Here is a 14,102-nt window from a genome sequence, read left to right on the forward strand (position 1 = left end):
GTTTGGGTTATGGCTGCCTGCATGCATGCCTAAACGTGGAACAGCCCATTGATTTGCTCTATCACGTCTCTGTAATCTGCCTCGGTAATCTCTTGAAAAGTTGCAGTCAGAGCGTGGGCAATGCGCTTTCGCAAGTTTATAGGGAGAGCCACCGTGGTCCTTGTCCCAGTCAGGCTAACTCGTCCGATCCACTGTGCAGCGAGGGGTGGGGGGACCATGGCTGCACACAGGCAAGCTGCATAGGGGCCAGGGCGGAATCCACATTGCTGTAGAAGACCCTCCCTCTCTTCCCAGGTAACACGCAGCAGTGATATATCTGGCAGTAGGAAACCCTGTTGAGAATTTAGGGATACTTGAGTGCAGGGCGCCAGGTTCGCGGTCCCCCCCCCCCCCAGCCCCGCGGTGCGCTCCGGTCTCCCCACCCCCTTCCAGCACGTAGCCAGCCCCGCGGTGCGCTCCGGTCTCCCCCCCCCCCTTCCCAGCAGGCAGCCAGCCCCACGGTGCGCTCCGGTCTCTCCTCGCCCCCTTCCCAGCAGGCAGGCAGCCAGCCCTGCGGTGCGCTCCGGTCTTCCCCCCCCCCCCCTTCCCAGCAGGCAGCCAGCACAGCTGTGCGTTTCCCCCCCCACCAGCTGGCCGGCAGTTACGCGGACCGCCCCCCCCGCCAGCAGCTCGCCACCTTCCTGTTCACTACTGTCCCCTGTGCAGGACACCAGCTACCTCCTGTACCCAGTGCAGATAAACCCCAGTGACCCATCGGTCAATTCCCCCTCCCAGGTGCAGTCGGGGCAGAAACACTCACCCCATTGCTCGCCATGCCTTCGCTTCCCTGGCCTGTCTGTATTATGTTAGGTATGTGGGAAAGATGCTACAAAAAGTCTACAAACTCCTTCACTGTGTGATAATAAAAACAATGTAGCCTCTGTGTATTACATGTTTCTATCTATGTTTTTTTAGTGACCTTGACTAATGCAGCTGGCTCACCGGCCTCATGTCGCTTGCAGAACTTGAGAAAAAATCCACGAAAATCAAAAGAAGAATTGATCAAAGCAGTTATGATTCACTACAACAGAGAAAGTAGGAAGACGCAGGAATGGAGAGAGAAAATGTATGAGTGGAGGCAAACAGAAAGCAGGAGAAAGGAATTGGCTACCAAAAAAACCTCAAAGCAGATGATAAGCCTCCTGGCTCGCCAAACTGAGTCTTTCGAGTCTCTCGTAGCCATGCAGGCAGATCTGTACCGTGGTAACCCACACCCCTCCCAAAGCTCTCTTTCTTGTTCCCCAGTATTTGCACAAAACACCTTTTTCCAGCAGCCAGTTTCTTATTACCCTCAGCTGCCCCCAACACCTGTACGATCACCTACCAGCCCTGATAACTACAATTCTTACCCTGTGCACTCCACCCCCATTACTCTGCAGCATAGTAATCCTGAAGTGCAGCAGACATTGAACAGTAATCCAAACAGGACATATTCAAACCTCTGAATGTACAGTCCACCACCCTAACCCCCCCTGGCCTTTTATGTACTGTACTTTGAATAAAGGATTTTATGGCTTTTACAATACGTTTTATTATTGCAGGAAGTGGTAAATATTGTACCCCAAGGTAGAAAGGAGCACAGCAAAGGCACCAAACATTACTGTTGGCTCTCAGCATCAAATTGCTCCCTTAAGGCATCCCTAATCCTTGAAGCCCTTTCCTGGGCCTCTCTAGTAGCCCTGCTCTCTGGCTGTGCAAATTCATCCTCTAGGCGTCGAACCTCGGAGGTCCATTCCTCACTGAATGTTTCATCTTCCCTTCACAAATATTATGGAGGGTACAGCACGCGGATATAATAGCGGAGATGCTGCTTTCCCCCAAACCTAGCTTCCCATAAAGACACCTCCAGCGGGCTTTCAAACGGCCAAAAGCACACTTCACAGTCATTCTGCACCAGCTCAGCCTTTAGTTGAACCGGTTCTTGCTCCTGTCAAGCTTCCCTGTATACGGTTTCATGAGCCATGGCATTAAGGGGTAAGCGGGGTCTCCAAGGATCACAGTGGGCATTTCGACGTCCCCTACTGTGATCTTGCGGTCTGGGAAAAAAGTCCCAGCCCTCAGCCTCCTGAACAGGGCACTGTTCCGAAAGATGCGTGCATCATGCACCTTTCCAGGCCATCCTGAGTAAATGTCAGTGAAACGCCCACGGTGATCCACAAGCGCTTGCAGAACCACGGAGAAATACCCCTTGCGATTAACGTACTCTGATGCCAGGTAGGGTGGTGACAGAATAGGAATATGCATCCCATCTATTGCCCCTCCACAGTTAGGGAAACCCATTTCTGCAAAGCCATCCACAATGTCCTGCACGTTCCCCAGAGTCACAGTTCTTCTTAGCAGGGTGCGATTAATGGCTGTGCAAACTTGCATCAGCACCATTCCAACGGTGGACTTTCCCACTCCAAACTGGTTCGCCACCGATCGGTAGCTGTCTGGAGTTGCCAGCTTCCAGATTGCAATAGCCACCCGCTTCTCCACTGGCAGGGCAGCTCTCAATCTCGTGTCCCTGCGCCGCAGGATAGGGGCGAGCTCAGCACACAGTCCCATGAAAGTGGCTTTTCTCATCCGAAAGTTCTGCAGCCACTGCTCGTCATCCCAGGCTTGCAGGACGATGTGATCCCACCACTGAGTGCTGGTTTCCCGAGCCTAAAGGCGCCATTCCACGGCCCTAAGCATGTCTGTTACTGCCACAAGCAATTGAGTGTCTTGAGCGTCAGGCATTTCAATATCATCGTCTGACTCCTCACTGTCACTTTGCAGCTGAAGGAATAGCTCCACTGCCATGCGTGATGTGCTGGCAACATTCATCAGCAAGGTCCTCAGCAGCTCAGGCTCCATTTGTAACAGAAATCTTAGAAATCGCGCTGCAGACTCACAATGCCGCCAAACTGCTCGGAATGTGTAGCAAAGCATCACGGGGCGTTGGGACAGGAAGCGGAAAGACCCGCACACTTCCTTCCCCTTCCCACAAGCCACAGTGCCAAAATGGGACGAGGTGCTCTGTGGGATAGCTGCCCACAATGCACCACTCCCAACAGCGCTGCAAGTGCTGCAAATGTGGCCACACTGCAGCGCTGGCCCTACACAGCTGTATGCACACAGCTGTAACTACCAGCGCTGCAAAACTGTAAGTGTAGCCATGGCCTCAAAGCCACAGAAGTGAATGGTTAAAAACAAATCAAAAAGACATCAAAATGCAAGGAAATGTAAAGCATGCCAACGCTTTGTAAAGAACCTGCGTTCGAAAGCTGTACTGGCCATATTGCCCATTTTAGTAGCAATATTATTCTCTACAGTTTGCATAAGCCAATAACTGCATTCACTGAAGTACATTCGGTACAGCAAATCAGCAACTTGAGTATGAATAGATGTTAGACACATTCTGGCAAGCTGTATTGGCAAAACTTTGGTTTGCTGAAATGTAAATTATTTATTTCATGTTTTTTCATTTACCTTTTATCCCTTTCATCCCAGGATAGATGCAGCACCTATCCCCCAGATAAAATTTGTACAAAAATGTGTTTTAGCCTCATGCCCCCTAGGTTAGACACTTGCCTAAAGGAAATAATCCAATTGTATCTTATGTCTGCTTCCAGAGCTTTGAAGCAATAACTTCCTCTTTTGTAAAACTAGATGAGAAAAGGAAAAAAGTATTTATTTATTCTAATGCTAAGTGTAACTTTTTAGAAGTAGTTTTGTAGAATAATTGTTATTTTGAAAATAACAGACTCACTGATTCAACAGGTTTAAGTTATGATTGGGATTGGTTTGACAGTTACAGATGCTTGTTTATCCAGATATGTTGGAGGCCAAAGATCCTACTATAGAAGCACATTTTATTTTTAGTGTGTCAGATGAGTATTAATGATCTAATGGTTTATAGAGGCACATGAGTCAATGCTCTAAACAGCATCTGCCCTTAAAAATAGGAACTTCATTTGTGTCCATATTTAGGGGCACATAGATTTTTAAGCAAGATTTGCAAGCCCTACTAAAGTACTTGAAAATGTTTCATAAACTGCCATTCCTCTAAAACACTTAAAAAATTTTTAAACTTTTAAAAATTTTAAAAAAGTTGAGTGACATTGTATCAGGTACACCAACACAGTATGCATGTTTAATATGTATTTTCCTTTTCCAAAGGTTCGACATCGGTGGTGTGAGCTTGTTGTTAAACACAAATATAGAAGAAGATATGCTGACATTGAGAAATTCCTCAAGGAAGATCAGGTCAGTTTAATTTATTAACATTTTCAAAATAATCACCCTGTGTTGTGTCAGAGTATAAACTGATTTTAACTTACTGTATATACTCGTTCATAAGCCGATTATTTTTGGTAAAAAAGTGACGCATCAAAGAATGGGGGTCAGCTTATAAATGGGCCTACACCAAAATTTGATGATTTTTAAACTTTGTGGAATCATTGAATTGAATATCTAATACATTGTCATTTTGTTTACCTGGAGCATTTACGGGAATGGAGCCCTTCAGCTCCCATTGGCTGGGAACGGCAAACCACGGCCACTGGGAGCTGAGGGGCTCCATGCCTGTGAACGCTCCAGGTAAACAAAACATTCAGGCCCGCTAGAAGCTTACCCTGATAGGCCAGGAGCCAAAGTTTGCCAACCCCTGAAATATACGGTCAGCTTATGAAAGGGTCATACAGTTTTTTCTATTTTTACCTAACCATCTTGGGGGGGTCGCTTATAAACAAAAGGGCTAATGAACAAGTATATATGGTACTCTCTAGCTGTGATTTGTCAGATATCTGCATCTGAGACCTACACTATCAGGCTTTTATAATATTCAAAAGTAGTTTCCAGGGTCCTGTCTTTCTAGGCAAAAGATGCTGGTTTAATAATGCTGGCTAAGCAATTTAAACTCTTTTTCACCCAAACCAAGTTAACAGGTTGACCAATGAATGTGGATGGAGCAAAAACCTTGTTATAATCAAGTTAACAGTCCAGGTTATAGCTCAGGTAGAGATTTAGGCTAGAACATAGTTTTATAACTAGGTTAAGCCTCAACTACATGCTTAACCATAGTTGTAAAACTCTTGCTCAGTTGTTGATGAGGTCAAAGAATCCTACCTCTTGTATCTATTATATATATGCAGTAGGGCCTAAATCACACTGTTCTGACAAGATCACTCACATTTATTTTACTCACAATTTTTAACTTAAATATGTACATGCATCGTACATACACACTCTCTGACATTATTGGTGCTGCTATGTTCTATATATTGAATTATAACAATTCAATCTTTACTTGCAACATATGAGATTTTTTTTAATGGCTGATCAGACAAACATGCTGTATTTTTTCATGACAATAGATTGCAATTTTCCATCTTGCTACAGCAGTGCAGCTCTTATTAGTCTCCTGAACACTATCTTCTAGACCTAGATCACACTCTTAATATGCATGAGAAGCCAGAGAACTAGTCAAAAATCCACAGCAAACAATGTGTTCTGATAAACCTGTTTACACAGATTTTTTTTAAAATATATGTTTGTGTATTATGCACATTTTAATTCTTATATAAAGGGGTGCAATTTCAGATACATGGAAGCTGTCATATCAGCCCCTGGTAGGCAAACAAAAAGCAACTGTATCCTTCAGCTCTCTATTAAAAGCCAAGTTGAAAAGCAATATATTTAGAATGGTGATTATGCCAGATAAGGACCAATGTTTTTCTGCTTTGTAAGGAAATTTTTTTTGAAATCATAACTGCAGAGTTTTTAAGCTGTTATCTTTAAGAACCTTCTTTTAATTTAATCCAGTAGGGTGTACAATTTGTGGCACAACTAAGTTCTGGAATGATTACATGTGAAATCAAAGCACTTTCTTGGCCTTACTTATCACAAAAGAACGTCGTTACTTTAAAAGTCTGCAAAAAATGCAAATATGACTAATCCAATTTGGGATATCAGAAAACCAGTGTTTACTGCATTTTAATGTTTGAGATTTGAGTGAAATTATTACAACTGTGCAAAAAAGAGATTTCAAAATTTGGTTTCATTCTGATTTGGAACAAAACCCAAATATTTAGCAATTCTTGTGAAAAGGAATGGAACTCTGCCTCCAGGATACTCTGCCTGCTAAGGAGCTGAACACAGAGAAGCTCTAGGGTCTTCAGTTCCAAGGCAAACTACACTGTCCACAAACACTTTTTAATTTAGCCAAATTGACCAATTCTGATGGTAAAATCCTGAGGATAATTTCTGGAGCTGGTTTGGAAACAAAGTTTCAAGAAATATTGAATTAAAATGTATATTTTTTAGGGGTAACTTTAGTCTTCTTTCTGGCACTAAATGGTATGTTACGTTGCATGAAAACATACACCCACCACTTACTAATCAGGATTGTTCGCTTGGGAATGACCGCAAGAGTTAACTCAACATTGGTAAAAACTCTGGTCAACATAAGGGGAGTGAGTTTTCAAACCCACACTTGTATTTGCAGCCCATGTTTATGTCAGCAGACACATTGTGATCAGGTTAGGCTGCAATATCAGGACCAGTGTCAATCTAGCTCAAGTGATTTGCATCTTCAGAAAAGGATATGGTAACCAAGGGTGAAATCTTGGTTCTATTGACTTCAGTAAGGCCAAGATTGCATCCCATAATTTTCCTTCCTGACTGAGACTCTCAAAGTCAGATTTGGGAGAACTTTGCCTTTTCCTACTAGTCCAGAGTTGTAACTGCTGTATGTGTACCCACTTGAAGGGACCAGCCTGAAACAGAAACCCATCATTTTCAATTGATTTCAGTTAACAAAATTAAGTAGGCATCTCAGAATGGATTGTTTCAATTGATACATACTAGTGACAGTTCTCCATCCCTGCATGTGGAAAGGTCCCATCTGAGAAAGAAAATCAACTAAAGACCATTCAAATTTCTGTCATCTTAGAGGAAAGGCAAATTGCCCTCTCAAACAGCTCAGCTGGTGACTGAGAGAGAGAGAACATGGACTTCAACCTGAAAAGCAGGGGAAGAAACAGCAGAAAAGCATTTTCCCGACATAAGATGCTGACTCTAGCTGATTATCAATCTCTAGTGTAAATGTTCTTTTGGTAATATATTTAATGAAACACCAACAATCCTCCTCCGATTGAATAGTCTCTAAGAGAGACGGACAGACAGAGAACTGTATTTTGGAGAAAAAAATATGTACCTGTTAAAAGAAAAATAGCTTTGTACATGAAATGAGATTGGGTACTGTATGTGGTGTGTTGGGAGCTGTGTGAAACAAGTTTGTCTTTAAAAAGAAGCCAGCTAGCAGTATTTGGTTATGGAATGAATGGGTGTTTTCTTCTTCTTGCAGGCTATGGGTGTCTACCTGTATGGAGAATTAATGGTGAATGAAGATGCAAAACAACAGGAACTTGCCTATAAATGCTTTGCTGCAACACAAAAACAAATGGATGTGTCCTCAGCCAAAGTGGTGGCAGAGATGCTATTCTGAAGAGGTGATTTTTCTTGATTAAAGTATTTAATCCTCAACCTGCTGTGAGAGAATATGCACAGCGCAGTAAATAAACTCTGGCACAATGTAGAATTTGCTGATATTCAGCTCGAAGAATCACTCATTAAATTTCTTGCATGTTTTTTTTTCTACACCGTTGCTGGAGCAATGGATCATTGAGGCACAAGGGATCTAGTTGAGGAGCATGGAGAAGAGAGAGGTTTTTGTACTAAGACATATCTACATTTATAACACTTCTTAAACATGGCTGCATTCACACCTGCAAATAGAAAACGTGGTATGAACTTGCTAGGGGAGGGCAGTTACTGGAGTTGTTTAACAAAATCTGTGTCCACATGAGGCATTGAACTCATAAACTAGTTATCCAGAGTGATTCTGGCATGATTCAAATTAGTGTGGCTTACATGCTTTTGAGTATTTTGTGTGAGGAAGTTAAAATTAGTGTTGGTTATGCTAGGAAGTACCTGTTTATAAAGACATGCTAATGACTGTCACATAAAGATAAACATTTTATAGCTTTATTTTGATTTGCTTCTGGTTCTACTTGAAATTAGTGGCTAAGGGACAAAAGCAGAAGTCATCTCATTAAACTTGTAAAAAAAAAAAAAAAGCAAAATTGCAAGTAAAGTATAACATAGATGAAAGACATTATATAAACTGGCCTTTTACACCAAATACTATATAGATAGTGACATATTCCCTTCTTTCATCCTATTTGAAAGGTTACTTTATGGTGTTTGTACATGCATGTTTACCCCATAGTCAATTAGGTTTGGTATGAAGATCCTCTCCAGTACAGCATACCTCAGATTTTTGTGTAATGATACAAGCTATCTGACAGCCTGTTTTCCTTGGTTGTTCACATAACTTTACAGTTGATTTGTGGTAACACAATTCAGACAACGAGCTAGCAAAAACATTGCTCAGTATTTGGTATTGAACAGGACCCCTTGATTCGTCTTCCCTTCAAACCTGTACAGGTAGGCAATGCTTGAAATTAGGCTCCATTTGAGTTTGTGGCATTTATTTTATTTATATAGACTAAGAGAGTGGTTTCAGTTGGGGGTCTGTGAGCCCTTTCAGGGGGGCTGCAGTGCCCCATGGCTCAAACCTGGTGCTCCGAGCCTCAGCACTGAAGCCAGCGACCCCTTCACCCCAGCCAGGAGTAGCAGGGGGCTGAAGGCAGCAGCCCCCGTCCCAAAGCTGGGAGTGGGGCAGGGCTGAAGCTGGTGTCCCCCATCCCACTGTGAAGCCTCAATGTGCCTGCTGCTGCCCCTAGCTCCCCCCTGCCTGCACACAGCCCTGAGCTCAGGGCCGGATCCAGGCCACAGCGCACCAAGCGCATGCTTGGGGCGGCACGCCGCAGGGGCCACTCTGCTGGTGGCTGGGAGGGTGGCATGCGGCTCCGGTAGAGCTGCTGCAGGCGTGGCTGCGGAGGGTCCGCTGATCCCACGGCTCCAGTGGACCTCCTGCAGACACGCCTGCGGCAGCTCCACTGGAGCTGCGGGACCAGCAGACGGGCCACAGAAACACCTGCGGCAGCTCCACCAGAGCCATGCGAGCAGCAGAGCACCCCCTGTGGCGTGCCGCCGTGCTCGGGGCGGTGAAATTGCTAGAACCGGCCCTGCCTGAGCTATCTCCCTCCTCACACCCTGAGCAGTTTTCGAACTTTGAATTGAGTCTCCCCCCCCTTTGAGTTATTTTTTTTCTTGCGTTCCCCCACAGCCCAGACAGGCAGGATGGTCTCCTGAGTGAGGGGGTGAAGACGGTGCACCCTCCTGGACCCTGCTATGTGGAGCTGGCTTGAGCCCTGCCAGCCTTTGCCCCCCTAAATAGAAGTAAAACTATGTCTATGGGGAGCCCTGAATTCCCCCCTGACCCCTGCTGGGCCCTGGTATATAATGTCCTAGTCCACAGGTTCTCAACCTTTTTCTTGCTGAGGTCCCCTTCGACATGCTATAAAAACAAGCTGTTTATGAATAGCTCCGTTCTTCTGGTACATAGGTAGTAACTACATGCCTGTGTCAGCCAGGAAAACTGCGGTGGGTTTGGAATAGGCTTAGAGTGCCAGCATAGCAGTTACAGGGGGGTCTTGCTTTCTAAAACAGGTAGGAGACCAATTACAGAATGTTTGCATTCATAGTCATCATCTAGGCTGAAAACCACCTACCGACCCCCAAACAAAAAAACACTATTAACATCTGAGCCTATTTGTAATGGTTTCAAATGTTTTTAACAGCACCAAGGACCATAAATATGGAGTTAGAATGGTTTGCTCTGCTGCACTATATGGTGTTCTCTACCAAGAGGCTCTTAGATACCTAGGGAGTTTTATTAAGGTTAAAAAGGTTAAAATTATTATAACTCCTTTGGTGATTGCCTTTGTGTAACTTCCCTATGCTAGTTAGTGCACGTGTCCTGTAAGCAGCTTGGTTCTGACATGTGAAACAGGTGATCTAAATAAATTTTTTTAATCAGCTACCTGAAGGAGATGAGATCTTAAAGATATTGTCACAGAAAGTGCTTAAGATATCAAGATTTACAATCACTGTTGTTTTAAACCTCATCGTGTGATAGGAGAGAGACTACATAAGTGTCCCTTAATGTTGTGGCTGTTTGGGTTCCTGGCATGCTGATTTGTGATTTAAGATTAAAATCACATTGCCAGGGATTACCACATAACCATGACTATGCCTCCTATTATGAGAATCCTATCTTATATATGCATTGGAATCCTCTACAAACAAAAGGAGAAAATGCACCATTGAAGACCTTCATCTGATCTTTCCTTATGCTGAGACAAAGACCTCTCTAACAAGGTGCAGAGCTTAGCTGATTGGTGAACAGTGATTGATTTCCTCTTTGTTCACAGTGGCTAAGTTCTGCACCTGAAGAGAAGGTGAGATGGGAAACTTCTTAAAAGTCAACCTACCCGAGGCAAAGTAGTTTGCTGGCTGAGGTACATAGTGGGTTGGGGTACAGTTTTATAGTGTGTGTGAAATCTATCTTGCAGAGCATAAATGATGGTAGAGACTTGGAAAATAACAGACTTTTCCTGTCAAGAATGTAAGAAATGTACTGTAAACAGTCAGGTTTGGCTGCAAGCAAAGAAGCAGTCAATAAGTCTGAAAAATTTATACATATTGTAATCTCGATTCTTTTCTAAAAGTTGGAGACAAATATGTTGTTTGTTCTAAACCAACTTAAGTCTGTAAAGCTATGCTTTATAAAGTTTTAGCCCGTGATTTCTCTATGCTTCTTGCTTAGCAATGTGTATTGTTTGCAGGAAATGCTTTTTTACAGCTGCTGCTGTTCCAGATTGTTGATGGACCCGTCCTCCGGTGCCTACTGAGCTGATATCAGTTCTGATTTTATATACTGGCTCAGTTCAGCAGGAACAGGAGTCGAGCCCTAAAGCAAAAAGATGTGCCTATGAAAAGTGTAACTTTTTCTGTCTGAAACCAAATCTAGTACAGATTGTGATACTGTGCTTTTGAACACGTGAAGTGTTCTAAGGAAGAAAAGCTTCCTCACTATTGTGGAGAGAACTCCTGGGTTTTTTTCTTTTCTTTTAGTAGAACACACAAAAGGTATGTAGTCAGTATCACTATTTTCACAAGCCTTGCTAACATTTTAAATTGGGAAGAGCTGAAGTGAAAACAAGCTCCCTCAACAAATTATCTTTCCCCTTGGACTGATAATCTAATGGCCATAGCACCAAAGTGGGTGAAACTGTAGGCATCTACAATGTGACTCTGCCTTATGGTAATAATAGGAGTAACTTTGCTCTTGCTGTGTGGGAAGACTAGTTAACATGACACTTCTAAATTACATTGGGAAACCTGTGACAGAACACATGATAGTCACATGACTTTAATAATACAGTTATGAATTGGAATTACTTAATAAATACCAGGTCAGATGGTGTAATTCAGCTCCATTTAAGCATCTGGCCCTTAATTATATTTAAAATTTACTGTTCATAACCTAAAGAGGGAACACCCCCCCCTTTGAAAAAAATGAGACAGTTAAGACTATACAGCGAGCTTTTACAAACATTCCTTTATGGTGACACAATTATAAATTTTACTACTGCACAGAAATCTTAATATATCTACTACTAAATGCTGGTAGTACTAGGATTTCATTGAACCTGCTAGACATCAAAGGAAGGATTATGGGCCTCCTAAAACGATCAGCTGACAAACATTTACCTCTTAGTATTTATCTTTTCAAGCAGCTTTTTGCTATCAAGCATGTAAGAAAAAAAGCACCAACTACTCCCCACCCCTTAAAAAAAGACATTACTGTGGTTGTAACTAGTTACCTAGCACAAGCCACTTGCTGACCCTTATTGTTGTTAAGATTTATAGTATGGTGTTATGACAATTCTGTATTGCAAATACCAGAACAACTTATGTATGTCCACATACAAAAAAGGTGTTGAGAAGAGACCTGTTGATTTGAAGAAATACTTCAGCAAAGAGACATCGCTGAAATTAAGCGTTTCACACTAAGCACAGCACCTATAGCAAACTGCATGAAAATCTCTGCCATGCCAGGGCAATTAAGTAAGTGGATTTCTTGGAGAGACTTCTTTGCTGGTCTACTCTACCATCCCAAGGGAGTTTTAGATCAAGGGTGAGGGTTGTTTTGAATGTATTAAAGATCCTAATCTAAAAGACTAGAAGTAAGTCAGTTATTTTGGTCATGGAGTGGACTGAAAACTTTTTTCTCCCCATGTGATGCTTCATTTGTATCGTAGAGGCACCAAAGGTAACTCCTCTCTATGCAAAGACTACTAGATGCTTCCAAAAATTGATCTTTTCATGGAATTGGACCCTTAAAAATGGGGGGTGGGAGAGAAGGAGTTGAGCAAATATTTACCCACAATTTGTTTTTAATAATTAAATAAAATAAATTGTGTGTGGTTTAATTATTTTAGCATTATAAATGTACTAATGTGCCTAACCACTAGGCAATGGAAATAACCTCTCTTTTACTGTACAGGAGAAATAGAAACTAACTTAAAAATGAGTTAGTTAATGAGTACTGATGGAAATAAATTCAACACAGTGGGGGGGTTAAAAAAAACCTCCTTGCACAAAGCCTATAAACAGTGCTCTGCTGGTAACTGATCCAGTAGTGTGCTCCAACACAATGGAGCATAGCTCCTCTTTCCCCTACATTCTCTGTACCACACCAAAATTCAGAAACACATTTTTAATTACCTGGGTTATATTCAGTCAGCAATTCAGAGTCTGTCTTTTAAATGCAATAAGAATTAGGAAGCTGTCTAATAGCATGCTGAGTTACTGCAATGGCTTCTAATATAGCTTCCCCCACAGAGGTAGTGACTAAGGGATCCTATTCATAAAAGAGCTATGCCCCATTTCACAGGTTTTCTGAGAACAAGTACAAATACTCATTCTTAGTGCTTTCATTGTGTAAGGGGAAATAACTCAGAGTTGAATAAGGCCCTCAGAGGATAAACATGAATCAATCATCAGTCCTGGAAAGTTTGCATCCAGTAATAATAAAAGTAAATTGTAAACTAAAAGTGTTTTGACCCTTGCTTGGTTCTTGATATATAAGAGTGGTTTCAAGTTTTCCCTCTCAAACAACCTGTTTTTTCCTGCTTGCATTTGATACTGGAAATAAGATCTGGGTAAGATCCTCCAGCTAAGAGGATCTGACTGTGATGTCATATGAACTGCAGCTTTACCTGCCACCAGCTGAGGAAAAGAGGGGACAACATAAGAAAGAACTGCAGCACATTTTATAGCTTCCTCTGACATTACACTTCATGTCCTCCAAACATCTCGCCCAGAACCAAGCAGGAGGTGACGACAACCTGTTGTTTCAAAAGCAATCCTAAATAGATATTGTTTTGGGAAAAAGTTAGATTATATAACAGGACAAGCACAAAACATTTTTTTCCTTTAGAGTGGAGCTCGCAAGCCAGTTAATGGGCAAACTATCACTGACATGAGATACACAGCAGAAGATTTGGAACAAGGGGGAAGGGTCACATTTTAGCCCATCTAGTACGAAACTGATATTCACATCAATGCTGGAGTGACTGAGGCCAAGCTACACTATCAGTAAGCGTAACAAAAAAATGCCCACAACCATTGCCTTGCAAATAAAACATACTTTCCACGAACATGAACACACACACAACTTAATAGATCTGATTGTAGACCTAACCAAATTGCGTAACAGAGTATTTACAGGACTCCAACACAATTCAACAACATGATCATAATGTGGTTCAGTCTAATCTAGAATGGCAAACTCATACCTAGTGTTAACATGGGCCTACAAGATGTTCATCATCCCTGACTGAGTCGATTAGCTTGTGAGGATAGGTCTACTGCCAACTGTGCCAGACCTTGACCAAAAATGGCAACACATGATGATTTCTGTTAAAGTACCAAATAAGCACTTACTTACTTCTTAGCCTGGGCAACATAGTAGGGAACAGTGCTACATATGTTGGCTACAGCGGAAGCAAAGATCACGGCTTTGGGCCACATATATTGTAGCTTGATTCAGGTAGAGACGCCAT

The 14,102-nt window shown here is 42.5% G+C and overlaps 2 protein-coding genes across 8 annotated transcripts in view; one reads left to right on the plus strand and one right to left on the minus strand.

Moving 5' to 3' along the window:
* The window catches only part of AOPEP (aminopeptidase O (putative)), a 350,923-nt gene extending 342,871 nt beyond the window's left edge, over nt 1-8,052 (plus strand). For all 7 annotated transcript variants that reach the window (XM_030566094.1, XM_030566098.1, XM_030566100.1 and 4 more), the window contains 2 exons: nt 4,183-4,269; nt 7,370-8,052. In XM_030566094.1, coding sequence (XP_030421954.1) covers nt 4,183-4,269; nt 7,370-7,510 — 228 coding nt within the window. In that variant the 3' untranslated portion in view covers nt 7,511-8,052. The remainder of the gene's footprint in view (nt 1-4,182; nt 4,270-7,369) is intronic.
* A 2,291-nt stretch (nt 8,053-10,343) lies between these two features.
* The window catches only part of FANCC (FA complementation group C), a 169,610-nt gene continuing 165,851 nt past the window's right edge, over nt 10,344-14,102 (minus strand). Inside the window, exon 16 of the mRNA XM_030566699.1 lies at nt 10,344-13,266. Within this exon, the coding sequence (XP_030422559.1) occupies nt 13,236-13,266 (31 nt within the window). The 3' untranslated portion in view covers nt 10,344-13,235. The remainder of the gene's footprint in view (nt 13,267-14,102) is intronic.

This window comes from Gopherus evgoodei, chromosome 6 (genome assembly GCF_007399415.2).
Source record: "Gopherus evgoodei ecotype Sinaloan lineage chromosome 6, rGopEvg1_v1.p, whole genome shotgun sequence".
Lineage (NCBI taxonomy): Eukaryota > Metazoa > Chordata > Testudines > Testudinidae > Gopherus > Gopherus evgoodei.